General features: G+C 39.5%; 1 protein-coding gene across 1 annotated transcript; it reads right to left on the bottom strand.

The window, feature by feature from the left end:
- Nucleotides 1-353: 353 nt before the first annotated feature.
- LOC140058151 (uncharacterized) lies at nt 354-5,263 on the bottom strand. The gene is made up of 6 exons (XM_072103708.1): nt 4,330-5,263; nt 4,110-4,289; nt 3,479-4,024; nt 2,542-3,036; nt 2,093-2,359; nt 354-2,020 (listed from the first exon to the last, which is right to left on the bottom strand). The coding sequence occupies exons 1-6, from the start codon at nt 5,261-5,263 to the stop codon at nt 354-356; spliced, it is 4,089 nt and encodes a 1,362-aa protein (XP_071959809.1).
- Nucleotides 5,264-20,689: the final 15,426 nt, after the last annotated feature.

Raw genomic sequence — 20,689 nt, 5'->3', positions numbered from 1 at the left:
ACGTTAATACAACGTATCGCCTATAGTGCACCGCTCTCATACAATGAACAGTGACTACAACAAATCGTGACTAGCCTAATTTACATATCAAGGTATCAAGGTGCGATGCACATACATAACATGGCTCCCTGCAAAGATAAATTATGAACCGACTGTATCATCACTTTTGCTTTGCATACACAACAATAGTGGCTCCTTGACGGGGAATTGATTACAATAATACTAAACTTTTTCATAAATATTGTAAATATTTTCGTAAAATAAAACGTACTTCTTTCACTAATCATTTCTACTTTTAGTTTGATTTATTTTCTAAGTGTCTTCATTTTTTCCTTTTACTTTTCAGATATTAATTAATTACTTATATCTGTTGGCATTAGCAGAACTAATTTATGTATTGGTCTCTCCAATGTAGAAAGTGGTTGACTTCTTTTTCCACGATTATCTAGGTCCCTAGATGCCATCGTTAGCTTGACTTTTCGTACAAGACCATCCTCACTTGTATATACATCTGAGACTTTTCCAACCCTCCAAGCGTTGCGAGGTAGACTTTCATCTTTGACGATCACAACGTCACCGACTTTCATGTTTCTTTTCTTATCACACCATTTCCTTTTAGGTTGAAGCGTTTGCAGATATTCTTTCTTCCAGCGATGCCAGAATTCGTTAGCCAGATACTGCACTCTGCGCCATCTTTTCCTGCTATATAAATCTTTTCCTTGAAAATTACCAGGCGGTGGAAGTACAACGTTGGCCTTCATCGTTAACAGATGGTTAGGTGTTAGAGGTTCTGGTACTTGAACTTCTGGCAAATTAGTTGTCAGTGGCCTTGAATTCACGATATTTTGTGCTTCCGATAGAAAAGTACGGAATGACTCATCATCTAGATGATCACCAGATTGCGTTAATAGTAGCGCCAACGCACTTCGTACAGTACGGATCTGTCGTTCCCAAACTCCGCCCATGTGACTGGCAGAAGGAACGTTAAACTTGAACTCAATCCAATCGCAATTCTGCTTCAGAAGAAATGCGTTTAACTTAGTTTCATCCATCTCTTGAATTCCCTTTTTCAATTCATTTCTCGCACCCTCCAAGTTTGTACCACGATCGGATCTTATCTGCCTACAAGGACCACGGATACTTAAAAACCGTCGAAGGGCGTTCAAGAACGAATCTGTTTCAAGAGTATTAACTGCCCTTGAATACATGCATGTAAACACCACCCCATATCGCTTCAATCGACTTCTTCTTTCTCGAATATAGAACGGTCCAAAAATATCTACAGCGCAGTAGTTAAAAGGTGGATGGTTTTCCAGACGATCCTTTGGTAAATCTGCCATCTTCTGTGTTTGCAGTCCACCCCTTAGCCTACGACACGTTACACATCCGTGAATAATTGTTGAAACTGCAGACGATGCTCCAATTATCCAGTATCCACTCTGGCGAATGCGGTTATGTGTAGTGCTCCGACCCATATGGTTAATCTCTTGATGATAATGTTGTATTATGAGATCAGTAACCTTGCACTTCTTTGGCAAGATTACGGGATTAGTGACATCTAAAGGCAACATTGCATTCCGGATTCTACCACCTACTCGAAGGATGCCATTCTCATCTAGAAAGGGGTCTAATTTATACATGCAACTTGTCCGTTTTAGAGTAACCTTCCTCATTCGTGCCAAATTTCGTTCGGTAATCTCACCAGATTGCTTAACTTTTCGGAGAATTTCAATTTCTGATTTAAAGTACTCCGCCTGTGTACACTTACAAATGAATCGTTCGCTATCTTTGAGGTCTGCTACAGACATCGGCGGTATACATTTTCCATTTGTACGAGAAGATGCTAACAGATACCCTTTCAGGCGTTGACAATTTGCAATAGCTCGTCTGAGTTGGAACCAACTAGAGAATCGCTCAAATCGTGTAATAATTGACTGATGCACATCCATCTCACTATTCACCAAAGTAAACACAGTGGCTTTCTTCATTTCATTCACAATCTCAGTTTGAACTGTATCATCTGAAGTGAAAGGCACTTGCACGTTTTAAAAAGGACCATCCTGATTAAATAATTCTGGACCGTTAAACCAACTAGGAGTTTCCATTAATTTCTTGGCACTGACTCCACGACTGGCAATATCACTAGGATTAGATGAGGAGTTTACGTAATACCAATCACTACGTGAGCTGAATTCGTGAATCTGCTGAATTCTGTTAGCAACAAACACATGGAATCGTTTAGCCTCGTTGTTAATATATCCTAACACGACTTGACTATCAGTCCAGAAGAATTCGTTCACTTTATGATGGTCGTAGTTTAATTCTTCTTTGACGAATTTGCTCATTCTAGCTGAGATAACTGCAGCAGATAATTCAAGACGTGGAATTGTGTACACCCTTCTTAACTCTGGCTTTCGCAATTACTAATGAGCAAGCACATCTGTTATTCCGGTTGATTATTCTTAGATATGTGCACTGTCCATACGCAAACTCACTCGCATCGGAGAAGTAGTGAAGCGAAGTGGATTTCTCCAAAATCACTTGTTTTGTAACAACGTTGGATCTTTAATTGCTCAAGCGCAACGATTTCTTTCCTCCACTTTTCCCATTTTGAGTATAGATACGAAGGTATTGGTTCATCCCATCCAACATTTTCTCTGCACATCTCTTGAAGAATAATCTTTCTTTCGAGGACAACAGGTGCTGCGAATCCTAGTGGATCGTATATGGAGCTAATTGTTGATAAAACGCCTCTTCGACTCAAAGGACAATCTTTCAATACTATTCGAAATTGAAAAGTATCTGCTTCCACGCACCAAGTGACACCCAATGCACGTTCAATTGGTAGCGGATCGGTCTTGATGTCTAACGTCTTCAGACCCTTAGCTCTTTGCTCTTCAGGAATTGCTTCTGGAACAGCTCTTTTATTTGACATCCATTTGTGTAGCACCAAGCCAGCTGATGCACAAAGTTCCGTGCTGCTCTTGACAAGTTCGATAGCCTGCTGAATAGTAGGCAGTGACTTTAAACCGTCGTCTACATAAAAGTCATCTCAAATGAAATTGGCTGCAATTTCACCAAACGTTCCTTCTCCGTCGTCGGCAGCTCGCTTCAAGCCAAAGTTTGCACACCCGGGAGAGCTTTTAGCACCAAACAAATGAACTTTCATACGATATTTCACAATGTTTTGTTCAAAGTCACTACCATCCCACCACAAGAACCGTAGTTTGTCTCGATCTTTGGGAGTTACATAAAATTGATGGAACATCCCTTTTATATCGGCCATGATGGCAACCTCTTCTTTCCGGAACCGACATAGAATACCAATCGGACCATTCATTAAATCTGGACCCTGAAGTAGGTAATCATTTAAACAGACGCCTTCGTATTTCGCTGAACAGTCGAACACAACTCTTATTTCATTCGTTGTTTTTTTTTGGATGGTACACGCCTGAATGCGGTATGTAATTAACACTACCATCGGTTATGCCGTACTCAGATTCAGGTACCTTTTCTGCATAGCCTGCAAGTATACCATTCATAAAGGCTATATAGTGTTCTTTAAATGTTGAATTTCTTTTAAACTTTCTCTTAAGCTGCAAAGCCCGTCTCACGGCTGCTAAACGATTGTTTGGAAATCGTACATCATCACGACACATCGGCAATGGCATCTCATAATGACCATCATTTCTCTTGACATTTTTACTGGAAAGTATGGAAATAAATCTATGATCTTCCACAGAATATCCCTTTTTTGTTGATACATGCTCTACAAAATCCATCTCAAACATCTCCCTAACCTGTTGCATGCTGATTATTTCTTTCACCTTGGTAGCATGAGTAAGTCTGTTTTTAGGATGTTTGACTGTGTCAACGCAGCCTGGATTTCTAGAAGATTGCTTATGGGAATCAGATAAATTTTTGAAAGTTTTGCTAACATTTCCAATTATTCCCCATCCCAGAATGGAACGTTGGCCATAAGGATCGTTTTCATCTCCAGCCACAATCTCACGTGGTCTTATTGCTCGAGTACAAGGTAAATTTCGAAAAATGACAATTTTTTGACCTTTTCATTTTTTGATATACTTAGTTACTATAGCATGATAAACATCGGGGTATATCGTTACCAATAAGGATCCCAACTTTTACGTCTGGTAAGTATGGTACAATCAGATTAGCAATGCGCTGTAAATGTGAGAATTTATTCGCATCTTGCTGTCTGGGTATTTGTGATCTTCCTATTGGAATCTGGTCTCTTGTAAACACTCGATAGAGGAACCATTTCTTTTCTGTCAAAACTCAACACTTCCAAATCATGAATTTTCCTACTAGGTATCATCACGTTTGCTTCTAGCATCGTAGACAGTGAGAGTTGAGTTGCATGCCCATAAACTTGAAGTTGATTAAACAGATCATCTGAAATAAAACTGCTATTGCTTTGTGGATCCATAATACAATACTGAAGAATCTCATTCGAAACATCATTTTTCTTTCGGACCCATACAGGTACCACCATTGAATTATCAATATTCTGTCGGTTTACCAAAGTACGATGAGAAGTGGTAGGCACTAGCCTCCTGTCAAAGTGTAGGCTAGTAAGGTGTTCGTTAGAACATGTTTTACATTTGATTCTGTTTTCACATGTGTTTAATTGATGTTGATCAGTCATTCCACAACCATAACATAACCTATTTTTTCTCAAGAATTCTTTTCTCTCCTTCCGGATTAGATTCTTGAACTTTCCACATTCGTCAACATGATGAGCCTCTTCACAAAACGGACATTTTTTACCATCAAAGTTCACAGTTTTTCTTTGGTTTGTTTCATCGTTCGCTACTGTGGCCAACGATGAAGTATTCTCATTTTGTATCCTTTGTTGTCTTGACCTTGTAGTTCCTTTGACTTCATCACTCTTGTAACGTTGGTCAAAGGCAGGTATGTTTGCTTCACGTGCTTGTGTTTTGATGAATTTAGCAAATTTAGTAAACGTTGGAAATATAGGCCGCTGTTCTTGGACAATATGACGCCACTTTGCTTCAATATATAATGACAATTTTGTAACAAGTTTCGCATTCTCTTGTGGGAAATTCAACACTTTTAGATACGGAATTCTCTGCATCGCAACATTCACTTCATTTACAAAGTCAGAGAATTTCTGCAAGCTGGAAGCATCACGTACGCGGATATTTGGCCATGCATTGAGCTTGTCTGTAAAAGCTTTCGCAATGACACTGTCATTACCGTATCGTTCCTTCAATTCCATAGTAGTAGTTGTTGATCATATTCTTTGGCTCACCAGCCAAATGTTGACTTAACAAGTTCAGCTTCTCGTCAATATTAATTGCCTTTGATTCAATCAGAGCATTAAAAGAAGATTCCCACATCGGGTACTTAGGTGGATCACCACTAAAAACCTAAACTTTTAATGCCGGAAGCCTTATAGAATCAACGATCTGTTTCATTAAATTTGCTGTTGATATTGGCGATTCACTTACAACATTGTTCGTCGATACCATCTCAGCTGCTTGACCATATACAGGTACTCCATACAACAATGTAACTGGGTTAGCGTGAACGTGAGAAGAGACCAACGATTGTGGCAAGGTATTTGGATAACAACACACTGGACGGTCCGATAAGGCAGGCGTTGTGTACATAACAGATTGATCCACTGTGCTGTAATGGCTCTGTGTTGTTACATTTGTAGGCGCAATGGGATAGTCAGAAACGGCAAAGCTCACAGACACTGGTTGCGTAACCTTTCTACCATATAAAATTGGATGAGGCGTCAAAGACGAAACAACAGTCATGTCTTGGTTTTCCATATTAACTCGTTGATATATGGAGGCAACAGGATCTAAAACAATCTCTGTAGTAGGTAATTGTGGTTCACTAACTACACCCACGATCGGAACATCTTTACCAGTATCAACCTTTGAATACACATCATTAAGAAATCGTTTCATGTCGTGTTGTTTATCTTTTCCGGGTAATCCTTCAACTACCTGCTCAACAGAAAAATAATCTTCTTCTTCTGCTTTCAGACAGACGCTCATCTTCGCCATGTTTTTGCCAAATCTTTCTGTAACTTTAACTCTTTAGCCAATCTTTCCTGTTGTAGTCTTTTCTCCTCTATTTGACGTTCTTTCTCCATAAACGAAAATTCCACTTTAATTGCTGCTCCAGCCTCTGCTAACTCATATTTGCTTTGTTTTACAGAAGACTTGCTAGAACTAACTGTCGAACGAACAGAATGTCTACTTGCTCTGCTAGCTCTACTTGACAATTGCTCTTCTTCCATACTTAACAACTCCTTGAATTTTACATTTGCAGATTGTCTGGTTTCAAATACGATCCTATCGTAATAATCATAACGATCATACAATTCTTTTCGTCTCTCTACACTCGATACCTCATACATATCTGCTTGAATGTCACCAAGCGTTCCTGTAACTGTGACCATTTTTGCAATTTCCGTTTGGATTACATGAATATCCACAGACTGAGCAATCAAATGTTGGACAGTTGCTATGGCTTTCTTGACATGTTTAACGCAACCGTTAAACTCTTTTTCTTTTAACTCTAACTTATATTCTCTTCCTTTTTCAGTCCGAGTTCTTTCTCTTTTATGAGCATCATCCGGCTCTTCACCTCTGCTTTCCCGTCTCTCAGGGTTAGCTGCTCCTGTATCTGACATGGCGGAACAAGCACAGTACTACGATGCCTTGTTAAACCGCAGTAATATCAGTTTACTGTTCTGCATGGAACCCCCGCAGTTTAAACGCGGACAAAACCACAGAAGAATAGCTTCTCTTTCTTGAGCTATACTTGCTCACTTTATTTCTACTCATCCGATCATCCGGTAAACTAAAACAAAACAAACAGAGAAAGAATTGAAACGGCGCCATTAAGCACGTACCTGATGTATACTACGGCTTATCACACATAATTCGCCGTTAACATGGGCATACTATCATCATTATGTCTATCAAACCTAACTAATTCATCAGTAAATAATAAATACAAATTATATAATGTAAATACCTGATACTAGGGCTCACTTATCTATGATTATGTCTCCACACGGAGCATTGAAGGTGTACAACAACGTTAATACAACGTATCGCCTATAGTGCACCGCTCTCATACAATGAACAGTGACTACAACAAATCGTGACTAGCCTAATTTACATATCAAGGTATCAAGGTGCGATGCACATACATAACAACGACTAAGACTAAAAAATTCAGAAGAAAATCCGTTATTAATAACACAACTAAAAATATCATTATAGAGAAGTTTTATCCAATTTATACAATTATTTTCAAATCCAAATTGTTCCAGTGCATAGTAAACAAAGTCCCATCTTATTTTATCGAATGCTTTTTCAAAATCTACGAAAAAAAGTATATTCGTCGGAAGATTATTTCTTTGTGCATGTTCAATAATGTCAAAGAGCAGTTTTATATTCTCGCCAATGTATCGTCCCTTAAGGAATCCAGTTTTATCAGGGCTAATCACAGATGGTAATAATCCTTTTAGTCGTGTCGCAATGGTCTTGGAAATGATCTTATAATCGACGTTCAGTAATGAGATGGGACGCCAGTTTTTAGTCGCGTGGACGCGACTCTATAGCTCACTATGTCGGTATGTCGGTCGGTCGGTCTGTCGGTCCGGTATCACTATGCGTTTTATCACGCGACTTATGGCTGTTGGCCTTGTTTAACAACATTGACGATTTGTCTTTTTTGAGAATCAATGATATTACCCCACGCCTTTGTGAAATAGAAAGACTTCCTCTTTGAAAGGAGTATTTGAATGAATTTGTTAGGGTTTGGCTAATTTCAGTCCAAAAACATTTGTAAAATTCAGCTGAGAGACCATCGGTTCCTGGTGTTTTATTGTTATCCATTTCATTTAGGGCCTCAAAATAATCTTTTCCGGAGAATGGGAGTTCACATTTTGTTTTATCTTTGTTTAAGAAAGGCGTGTTGTAGGTCGTTATTTTCTTCAGAATTGTACAATGCTTTGTAAAAAAATTTTCTTCATTTAATATGAAGTTTATTTTCCAATAGTTTTGGATCGGTAATTTCACCGTTCTCAGTAATAAGTTTTGTAATTTTTTTTTAAATTATAATTTCCACGTTCTAAATTTAGGAAGTATTTCGTATTTTTTTCACCTTCCTCCACATATTTGGCTCTTGATATAATCATAGAACCACGTGTTTTAAATTCATAAAGTTGTTCAAGTTCATTTTTTTTTAAATTTAATTTGTTCGTTTAGTGTTTGATCATTTGTATCGCAAAATTGCTCTTCTAAAATTTGTATTTCATTTTGTAATTGTTTAATGTTATTTTTTTTTCATTTTATTTTGTTTACTAGCAAATTTGATTGTTGTTCTTCTTAGGTTACATTTTGTCATTTCCCAAATAGTGTTAGGGTTATTTTCTGCACATTCTATCTTGGTGGTTTTTATTGTTTCTATAATATCCTTTTACGTAGTTAGGATCCTATAATAAACTAGTGTTTAGCTTCCAAAAACCAGGGCCTCTTTTCTGTATTAATCCATTTATTGAAAGTGATATTAATGAATGGTCAGTTTTAAAGCCTGATATAATTGCAGTGTCGTTTACGTGTGCCCATAGAGAGTATGAAATAAGAAAATAGTCAATTCTACAAAATATTGGTGGGGAGTGATTTGAGTGCCATGTAAATAATTAATTAAATATCAATTAAATCTAATTTGTCTATAACTTTATTAATTAGCTTGGTGCATTTTGGATGGGTTTGTCCCTTGCCATGTTTTTTATCGACAGACGAATTCAAAAGTGTATTAAAATCACCTCCAATGATAATAGGTTTTTTTCCGAATTCCTCAATTTTGTCACATAAAAGTTCGAAAAAGTTACTGCCATTATTATTATTGGGTCCGTAAATGTTTGCAAATGGTAAATGATTTTTCCTTAATTGACATGTTTGCAATGATTATTCTACCATTGTCATCCCGATAAACATTATCAAATTTGTATGTAGCATTCGGTTTAAAAAGTACACATACTCCGGCAGAATTGGATGTGCCATTACTGAATAATATGTTGTGCCCCCATTATTTTCGCCATGCTTTTCCAATTCGCTTGTGCAGTGTGTTTCTTGTAGAAAATAAATGGAAAAAGAATGATCATGTAACCAATTAAAAACCGTCCGACGCTTAAACGAGTTCCTTACATTCAAACTACATATTTCTACATTTGCCATAGTGACATATGGTTGTTAAATATTATTTTTGGTTTACTTTCTTTATGATCAATACTATAACAGCGTATTGCTTTAGGGTTAATACTCATGGCCAATATGAATACAATATATAATTATATACAATTCATACATTAAAAAGGTAGTAATAACATACACATATAAAAGTGCAAAAACATAGTATGGTTTAAAAAAAAAAGGAAAAAAGGTAGCCAGGCCTACATTGCTCGTCCTTTTACCGCTAAACAACAGCTCCCACGAGTAAGCATTGTTCCATAATAAGAGAAAAAATAAACATACTATGCCTAGCCTACATATTTCCGGTACTTCACACGTGAGCGTCATGTAATTATAATTAAGAAGGTAGATAATAACCTGTTTTGGTGTGGAATTTGAAATATGATGAACTTTTATTTAGTATAGTTATTAACCAAAATACCCATGGTGTATTCGGCAAATGCCTGCCCTGCACGACGTACCGGCATTATGTAGGCAAGAGTATTGTTATTCATGAACGCTATTTTATTGGTTCCTATTGGTTGATTGATAATTAGCAATATTATCCAAATATGGTGTGTTTTTGCCATCGTTTACTATGTAATCGTCTTAGCTTATAACAAATCATTACAGTAATTTACAGTTAATAATCAATAATAATAAACATACTACATACATTTTTTAAGCAATAATGAATATCCCTGTTTCAAAGATACGTTGGTTGCGAACCATCGTATTCGTAGTGACGTTAGCCATACAACTCATTGAGTATGGTATGTTGGCATGTACAGCATTGTTCATGAGCATCGTTCTATTGGTTTCTATTGTTTGGTTATTTAGCATGTACAAAATATGGTAAACGTTGAGCTTGCCACTGCTTTACTGTACTGTTTAAATGGCTACCTGTATTGCTATGAAAAATGACTGTTTTACTATTACTACCTTATAGCAGAAATAAAAAAACAAACATACAAAATTTAACATACATTTGCAAAGTCATATAATGTCAGACTAGTGCAATACAATTATTGTTTTATAGGGCTTAGCAAAATTACTTGTTTCTCCTGTTTTAAATTATTGTTTATCTAACATATAATTTTAAAAAGTCATGTCTTGTACTTGATTACTGTTGGTACACTAAAAGGGATAAAGGCAAACTTTACGTCCGATCTTTGCCTAATGTTTTTCTTTTAGTGTTTGTCTTAGAAGTCTTGCCTTATGAGATACGTCATCGCTTATATAAATAGTTTTATTGTTTAGTGGATTGCCCTGTTTTCACTGCTTAGCTTAGAACAAATTGCCTTTCCACGTATCTCAACAGTTTACAGTGAATTGGTCTTGGTCTCCGCGATGATGAGCGCCTTGCGGGAGTTCTGTTGGCTCGTTCCACTTCTATGTCGTCCCCATTCTCTAATTTCATGTGCGAAGTGATAACAATTCTACAAATTCCTTGCACGATAAATTGCCTCCCTTCTCGTAATCTTCAGGTACGTTATGAATGATTATATTATTCCTCCTCGATCTATTTTCGAGATCGTCTACTTTCATTTCTAGATAGGTAATAGTATCTATTAAGTTTCATTAACTGACTTTACATTTGTTTTTATTGTCCTCCACTGATTTTTCCATGAATTCTAGCGATCGTGTTATCTCTGTGATTGCTCCTGTGGTTTTTTTCGCCTTTTCCTCAATTTTGGTCACCTTACCCTCTAGCTTATTGACTCGTTGATCCATCGACTCCAGTTTGTTGAGTGTTAAGTCAAGTTTTGAAGAGAGTATCGCATTTGACGGCTGAGTTTCTGGTTTAGTTGAGCCGCACCCAGATTTTTTCAGCTCCGAATCTGACCCTTAACTGTCTTGGCTAGGGGTGGACCTCAGATGATAGGTTATTTTTTTTCCTTTTCAGCTTTCGATTTCTCAAAGGAGAGTTTTACTTTCAGTGTAAAAATTATGTATATACGACACTGAATTAGTTGTTTTTGAACGGAGCGCTAAAAAAATGTGATGGTTTGTGTGTAAATTTCAGGAGCTACAAGTATACACGTCTTTACTGCACCGTAGCTTAGCACCCTCCTCTTTTATCCATATCTCAGCATTCCACCGCTCATAGTCGGCTTGGCATTTTTCACGCTCCAATTCCAGTTACAGTTTAAGTTTTCTAAAATCGAGTGCCGCATCAAAATGGTTAAAAACGTCTCCAATGCGAGTTGAAGACGTTTTTACTCTTTAATGTTTTTGCGTGAAAAAGTTTGAACGAAATGCTCAAAAATGGTCTAAAACGTTTCCAAATGCGATTTTAAGCTATTCTGTGCACTTTATTGTTTTTGTGTCGAAAAGATTTTTTCGAAATGCTCAAAATTGTCTAAAACGGTTTCAAGTGTGATTTTAAGCACTTTGTTGTTTTTGTATGTTTCATCGAAATGCACAAAATGATCTAAAACGTCTCCAAATGCGATTTGAGGCTATTCTAAGCACTTTGATGTTTCGTTTGAAAAAGTTTGATCGAAATGCTCGAAATGGTCTAAAACGTTTCAAAATGCGATTTTAAGCGATTCTGTGCACTTTGATGTTTTTGTGTGAACAATTTTTGTCGAGATACTAAAGATGATCTAAACCATAATATTCAAATGCGCTTTTAAGCTATTTTATGCACTTTGAAGATTTTGTGTGAAAAAGTTTTATCGAAATGCTCAAAATGGTCTAAAACGTTTCCAAATACGATATTAAGCTATTCTGTACTTTTGTGTGAAATAGTTTTGGCGAAATGATCAAAGTGGTTAAAAACGTTTCTAAATGCGTTTTTAAGCTATTTTGTGCACTTTAATGATTTTGTGTTTCAAAAGTTTCACCGAAATGCAAAAAAAATGGTCTAAACGTCTCCAAATGCAATTTGAAGCTATTCTAAGCACTTCGATGTTTTGTGTGACCAAGTTTCATCGAAATGCACAAAATGGTCTAAAATGTCTGAGGCTATTCAAAGTACTTTGGTGTTTATATGTGAAAAAGTTTTTGTCGAAATACTAAAGATGGTCTAAAACATGTTCAAATGCGATTTTAAGCTATTTTGTGCACTTTGATGTTATTGTGTGAAAAAGTTTTGTCGAAATGACCAAAAATGGTTTAAAACGTCTCCAATTGCGATTTGAAGACTTTTTGCTCTTGATGTTTTTGAGTGAAAAAGTTTAATCGAAATGCTCGAAGTGGTCTAAAATGTTCCAAAATGCGATTTTGAGCGATTCTGTGCACTTTAATGCTTTGTATGAACATTTGTCGAAATACTAACGATGGTCTAAAACGCCATTCCGCAACCTATGTTTGGGTCGCGAAAAAAAATGGATGGGTCGCGATACTGAAACTTCTTATCAATTATACACTTATCTATATGTGAAATGTTCTCAGTTTTGTAGAATCTACAAAAAGGATTACATTTTACAACTACAGTTTTCCCTGTGTTTACGTGCGGCGAGTCCGTAGCCTAGCGACGGGGCAATGAACGCTTTTGATGCATAGTTCGTTATTAATATACAGGTGGGAATCTCCTTTTAGGACGTGGATTTAATAACCTACCAACTGGTTCTACGACGCTATTTTTCTGTAGTTTGCAAAGGAGTGTGTAACTTGACTGAACAACTGCGAACTTCTACAATAAACATTAGAATAATAGAAAGAACGCAAATGTGTTTACCGGCGGAAAAAATAGCTGGCTACGATCGTTTTGCCGATTGCGAGCGCGCTATTATTATAGTGTCATTTCCGACCAACTAGATATTTTTACGTGCAAGAGTACAATATCCAGCCAGGGGTGTCAGTTAACAAAATTCGCTTTGCCACAGGCCCAACCATTGGTAATTTGTGCATTTTTGATGTACTGGCAACAGGCTGCGGGTGGCAAAATGCCTATGGCCTCATTAATAGATTACTATAACAATACAATAATGTTCAACCTTATGGTGTAGATATAATAAGAGCACTCTGAGAGTATGTTATAACAATGCCTTACGTTTGCTGCTGAAGCAGCCTAGAAATTGTAGTGCAAGCATGATGTCTATCTTAAATGACGTCCCATGCTTTGTTGAGTTCATTAGAGTTTTAAAAATCGTGTGAACGCAAGTAGTAATTCTTTGATCATGGCCATTAATCGCCACATTCTTAATGTGTCAAGAATGCACATACAATGGAATGCCTTGTTGCATTGACTTTATATATTTATATATTTTTGTTTTTGTTCTATGAGCTCTTAGATTAAGATTTTTTTTCTCTCTTTTGCTATGGATATATTATGTCACCATGATATTCTGAAATAAAAGATGAATGAATGATATTATTTTCGGATACAAAAACTCAACTAAGTTACACACTCGCATGTCATAAAAGTATTGTGATGTGTGGTTATAAACCTGATGTGAAAATTATGGTTTTCTTGGTTAGTAGTTCTAAGTTGATCATAGACATTCCAACCCATGGTATTAAAAAACGAGATATCGATTTTGAAAGTGAGATGGTGTGAGTGAGTGGCCGAGCGGTTAAGACAGTGAACCGTAATTACGTAGCAATAACATCGGCAGGGGTTCGAGGCTCACTCACTCCATGGTTCTGGTGGTAGAACGAGTCTTCTCGGATAAGGACTATAAACCGTAGGTCCAGTGTACACATCTAGCTCGTGTGCACTTTAAAGAACCTAGTACATCAACGAGTAGGGGGTTACCCCGGTGTATTAGTACATCACAGCCACTGATCACCAACTGGGCCCTCTGGGAGACCAGTCTTTGACTGAAGAGGTTACCCAGTATAAATATAAATTTCAATCAATGGGATATAAAGCCGTTGGTCCTGTGTACATACAGTAGAGTGCACGTTAAAGAACTTGTTGTTCAATTTTTACAAAGAGTAGGGGATCATTTCCTGGTGTTCTGATCTGGTAGGCGCTGTACTGATGGCTGCCGTGGGTCCGCGGAGGGCCTAATCGGAGTTTCGTTTCCAGTTAAGCTTGAGGACCAGAGAACGTTGAGTTTTATCGAAATGGTCTAAAACATGTTAAACAACAATAATAATAATAATAATAATAATGTGTACTGATGAAATCCATTCCCAGTTTCTTTTTGGAAAGTTAGTGTTTGCTGTTGCATAACAATTTCATGTTGTTACATTTCTCTTAAAAAGTGCCTTAAAACTGAGGAATGCTTCATACTAATATTGCCATAGCACGAACCACGACTGAAGGGGATTTATCAAGGGACTGAAGATGTCTGTCCTCCAGACCTAAGTAATCCTTGGTCCGTCTAGCTTTGTGGTTCTCAAAGATTTTCAAATTTTAAAAAAAGAAGAAATCGACCATAGACAGTAATCATCTTAAAGGTCAAAGGCAAAACTGCGTACTCCCTGGCATTTTTGGATGAAATTTTTCATTAAACTAAAATAGTAACATATATATTCTGAACAATTTCACACCAAAATCAACTGTCTCTGACAACTATTTACTGAGATATGGCAATTCCTTAAAATATGGGTCAAATGTTAAAACTGGTACTTCCGGTCATTTTTTTTCCAAAATACTTCAGTAAAAGTGAACCAAAATATCCCTAACCAGTGGGAAAGCCACTTCGCGATAATTCTGTTAATCGAACGTTTTTCATCTATTTTGTTCGATTGAGTTGTGTAGCGCCCTCATACGTTACAAAACTTGACGAAGCTTCACGCGAAAAAAACTTGAAAAAAAACAGAAGTTATAATTAGAATAATATCTTGAATATTCAAATATTATAATTTTTCTAATTTGGTAAACAAGTCTCCTAATAAGTATATTTTGTTAGCCAATCGATTTCATTTGGAGAAAAATCAGATGATAAAGTTAATTTTCTCCGTAAGTCACTGGTTCGGAAAAGTTGCAGGGTCTAGGACACATACCCCCTAGACAGTTACCCCCCGGATGTTTACCACCCGGACAACTACCCCCTTAGGACAACTACCCCTTTAGGATAACAACCCCCCGGACAACTATCCCCCGGACAACCACCCCCTTAGACAACTACCCCCTTAGGATCTACCCCCCGGTCAACTACCCCTCCCCCCCCCCCCCCAATCCAAAAGTAGACAAATATATATGACCGGTTTCTGTAAAAATGAAATCATCTGTTTTTAACGGGTGTTTCGAAACTAGAGACCCGAGACCAGAGACCTGACACGAGACCCAATACGAAAAGGGTATAAAGATATATTTGGGTCTCCCTTTTCGTATATTAGGGTCTCCCTTTTCGTATAGTTTGGTCTCTCTTTTCGTATAGTGGGGTCTCCCTTTTCTTATAGTGGGGTCTCCCTTTTCTTATAGTGGGTCTCCCTTTTCGTATATTTGGGTCTCCCATTTTGTATATTTGGGTCTCCCTTTTCGTATAATTGGGTCTTCCTTTTCGTATATTTAGGTCTCCCTTTTCGTATATTAGGGTCTCCCTTTTCGTCGTATAGTGGGGTCTCCCTTTTCGTATAGTGGGGTCTCCCTTTTCGTACGTGGGTCTCCCTTTTCGTATTGGGTCTCGGGTCTCTGGTCTCGGGTCTCTAGTTTGAAACACCCGTTTTTAACCGATTATTCTGTTTAACAGCACGCTAGACCCTAGATGTGCTAGATTTAAAGTACCGTATTTATTGAAAAAACGGCCTGGGCTGTTTATTGTTTAGGTGGTTTTTAGGTGGACATTTATTGGAAGAAAGTTGTTTATTAAATGGGAGGGGGTATAATCTAATGGAAATAGACGCCGATTATTCCATATGATGTTTCATGGGAGTGACATGGTCACCGTTTATTTGAGGGGAATTTATTTAAAGATCGCCGTTTATTCGGTGAGTGAACATTGAGGTCAAATATCAAAAGTGATATTATTCTTCAAGTGTACAAAAACACATATATGAAAAATTTGAGACAAAAATTAATTCTTTTAAGACCAGTGGTTATCGAAGCATTGTCCTGACGCAAAAATTATTATTATTATTAGCAAACCCAGTCTTTACAGTAAATACAGGGAGTACTATATAATACGTTCGACTATCCTATGATCATGTGTGACAATCTTCAGTTTATACCAGGCTATATTTATGTTCAATCTTTTACTTTTGTTTACAATAATGAATAGTAATTCGTCAAAGTAACGAATTAAAATATAGTTATTAATTCCTATTATACACTGTTGCAGAGTCAGGTTGTTGAATGGTCTGGGTGGTAGTTGTCCGTCCGGGGGGTAGTTGTTCTAAAGGGATAGTTTTCTGGGTGGTAGTTGTCCAGGGGTTAGTTGTCCTACGGAGGTAGTTGTCCTAAGAGATTATTTGCCCTCGGAGTATTGTCCAGGTAGGAGGTATAGTTGTCCTACGGGGAGTATTGTGTCAGAGGTAGTTGTCCGCGGGGTAATTACCCGGGGGGGGGGGGGTAATTCTCCGGAGGGTAATTGTCAGGGGTAATTGTTCCTAGGGGGTAATTGTCCGGGGGCTAGTTGTCCAGGGGTTAGTTGTCCTACGGAGGTAGTTGTCCTAAAAGATTATTTGCCCTCGGAGTATTGTCCAGGAAGTAGTTGTCCTACGGGGAGTATTGTGTCAGAGGTAGTTGTCCGCGGGTTAATTACCCGGGGGGGAGGGGGTAATTGTCCGGGGGGTAATTGTCCGGGGGGGTTAATTGTCCGGGGGTTAATTGTTCCTAGGGGGTAATTGTCCGGTGGGCAGTTGTCCAGGGGGTAGTTGTCCTAAGGGGGTTGTTGTCCTAAGGGGGCAGTTGTCCGGGGGTATTTGTCCGGGGGGTAGTTGTCCTAAAGGGGTAGTTGTCCTAAGGGGGTAGTGGTCCAGGTGGTGGTTGTCCGGGGGGTAGTTTTCCGGGGGGTAAATGTCCAGCGCCAGTCTAGCGCCCCCTATCTGGGTTGACTCATATATCATGGCCGCTGGTTGTTATGTTATTGTTGTGATATTTGGTTTTGACGAATAAAGATCTTATTCTACTTGAGTCTTACGTGTCCGGTCGTCTTTATTGTGGTGTGCCTTTTGCCTTACTGGCGTGGTGGCAGCTATACGATTACGAGCCCACCCACCATTATTCGACTAGTACTGGTGAGTAGCCTACCCAATCTAGTAGGCCTAGCCCAACAAATCGAGCTAGCATATCATCACATACTCTACGCTTTCACAGGCGCCGATCGGCTGTTGCTTCACACGTGCAACTGACAACACCTAGACTTCTGTATATATTTCCTACCATGGCCGGTACTAGAGCACCCAAGCAATGGTGCTTAACCAAGAATGAAACTATAAATACATTCGAAAACTGGAAGCAAAACCTTATCTACACACTCTCACCATTTCTCCTAGATGGTTCTGTTTGGCGTCCCAAAACCAGGGCATCCCCCCTTCGCGGCTTAACTGACGACAATGAGGAGGTACCTGTTGCACGTCGTCATACCGCCCAACAAAAACTCACTATCCTTGAACTCATGCTCGGTCAGATCGCTAATTTTTGCCCTATAATTTCCCGGAATACCATTGTTAAAAGCTCCTCCTCACTTTCACAAATTTGGCAAACTATCCGACTGCATTATGGATTCCAGTCAACCGGCGCCCATTTTATTGATTTTGCTGATATACATTTACAAGATAATGAAAGGCCGGAAGATCTCTATCAGCGCTTAGTTGCTTTTGTCCATGATAATTTACTACGTCAAGACGGGGGAATTTCCCACCATGATGCCCAAATACAGGAGGACGAAGAACTTTCACCCTCGTTGGAAAATTTGGTAGTTCTTACTTGGCTCTCTCTCATCCACAAAGGCCTTCCTAAGTTGGTTAAGCAAAGGTATGGTACTGAGCTCCGCACTCGAACTCTAGCGTCAGTGAAACCGGAGATTTCTCAGGCTTTAGACTCTCTCTTAGAAGAGTTACGAACTGCGGATGATGCGCGTGTTTTTCGGTCATCCACATTTCGCTCTCCTTCAGCTTTCACACCCCGCTCCACTGATTCACGCCGAAATTCCAATCCTCGGCAGTCATTCTCCCGACCACAGTTTTCCCAACACAAGTCCTGTCCTATCTGTAAACAGAGCGGCCGATCGGACGACAAGCATTTCCTCAGTGAATGCCCTCATTTGCCCGAGTCAGACAGGAAATACATGGCTAAAGCCCGACAAATCGTTGGCATCATCGATGATGATAACACCTCGGATGAGCCTGGTGATAATAGTGCACCGTCGACAGCTTTACGAGTCCAAGTTCGCCAGTCCCCATACCTTGACACATTTCACCAACACCACACAGCCAGAATCACACTAGACAGTGGGGCTACAGGAAACATGATTGCCTTTACTGCTGCCACTGCCCTTGGCGCCACCATTAAAAGTAGCTCTCAGTCTGCCCATCGGGCTGACGGATCTTCCCCACTTTCGGTCGTAGGCGAAACCACAATTATTCTCACAAGGGACGACAGGGAATTCAAATTTGAGGGCCTTGTTGTCGAAAAACTTGACGTCGACATTCTTGCCGGAACTCCTTTTATGGAGCTAAATGATATCGCCCTCCGACCTGCGAAGCGGGAAATCAAATTGGGTGACGGTACCACGTACATCTATGGTTCCCAGGTACAGGGCCTTCACCATAACACGGTTCGCCGTGCTTGTGTGCTTCGTGCTCCTGAAGGGGAGACCACTATATGGCCGGGAGAATTTATCGAGGTAGCCATTCCGTCTGACTTCATCCAACAAGATGACGTGTTTGCTCTCGAACCACATAGTAAGGGTACGTTTCCTCGAACCTGGCCAAAGTTTGACTTGGTCTCTAGTGTTGCGGGAAGGGTACGTATCCCAAACTCCACCGACACACCTCAGGTCATCAAACGACACGAACATTTTTGCCAAGTCCGACCCACCTTTGTGCCATTGTCGGCCGAAAATGCTATTCCCCAAAAGTCGCCATCTAAGCCCTGTAAGCCTCCTTCCTCTGTCGCGTTTTCTGATTATGTCAAGCTAGATCCAGACCATATCCTCCCACAGAATGTGAAATCCCAATTCCAATCCATTCTTACTGAATACGATGTTGTTTTCGATCCTATGATTAAAGCCTACAACGGCTCTGTTGGCCCATTCCAGGCTGTTGTTAACATGGGACCTGTACAGCCTCCTCAGAGGAAAGGTCGAGTTCCTCAGTACTCCAGAGATAAACTGGTTGAGCTCAGGACAAATTTGATGAGCTTGAGGAAGTGGGAGTATTTGTTCGCCCCGAGGACGTCGGTGTCCAAGTCGAATATCTTAACCCATCTTTCCTTGTCAAAAAAGAGAGTGGTGGTTACCGTCTGGTTACAGCATTCGCCGAGGTCGGACGATATGCAAAACCCCAACCCTCCCTTATGCCGGATGTCAACTCCGTTCTACGTAACATCGCAAAATGGAAGCACTTAATCACTACTGACCTCACAAAGGCCTTTTACCAGATTCCTTTGTCTCGCGCTTCTATGAAGTACTGCGGCGTTGCCACACCATTTCGAGGTGTGAGAGTTTATGCCCGGTGTGCCATGGGTATGCCTGGTTCAGAGACCGCCCTCGAAGAGCTGACTTGTCGGGTACTGGGGGATTTGATTAAGGAGGGAGTAGTAGCAAAGCTTGCGGATGACCTTTATTGTGGAGGGGACAGTTAGTTTAGAGGAGTTAATTTACAATTGACGGCGTCTACTCCAATGCATTTACAAGTGTGGTCTGCGATTGTCTGCTAGCAAAACGGTGATTTGTCCACAAACTACAACCATTCTTGGGTGGACCTGGTCCCTAGGTTCTATTTGCGCAAATACTCATCGTATTTCAACGTTAAAGGCATGCACTCCACCACCGACGGTAAGAGGTTTACGCTCCTTTATCGGGGCATATAAGGTGTTAGCACGCGTTTTACCTCAGTGCGCATCTCTCATCGCTCCACTGGAAGAAGCCATAGCCGGCTTACAGTCCAAAGAAACAATACATTGGTACGATGCCTTACATGAGGCATTTAAAGTAGCACAGAACGCACTTGACTCAAACAAGGTCATAGTTTTACCTCATCCCGATGACCAACTGTGGATCGTTACGGATGGTGCTGTTAAAAGTCATGGTCTGGGCGCAACCTTATACGTTACTCGTGAATCCAAACCACAGTTAGCCGGCTTTTTTAGTGCTAAACTCCGTGCACGTCAGGTCACATGGCTACCCTGCGAGATCGAAGCTTTGGCTATTGCGGCAGCCGTTAAACATTTTAGTCCTTTTATTATCCAGTCTCGACATAACACATGTGTCCTAACTGACAGTAAGCCATGCGTCCAAGCGCTTGAAAAGCTATGCAGGGGAGAATTCTCAGTCAGTCCCCGTGTGTCCACCTTCCTGTCCACCGCTAGCAGGTACCAGATTTCTATTCGGCACCTGGCAGGCTCAGCCAACGTCCCATCCGACTTTGCTAGT

The sequence above is a fragment of the Antedon mediterranea genome, chromosome 9 (assembly GCF_964355755.1).
Source record: "Antedon mediterranea chromosome 9, ecAntMedi1.1, whole genome shotgun sequence".
Lineage (NCBI taxonomy): Eukaryota > Metazoa > Echinodermata > Crinoidea > Comatulida > Antedonidae > Antedon > Antedon mediterranea.
Note: the sequence above shows the minus strand (reverse complement) of the source record. Positions and strands in the feature narration are given on the sequence as shown.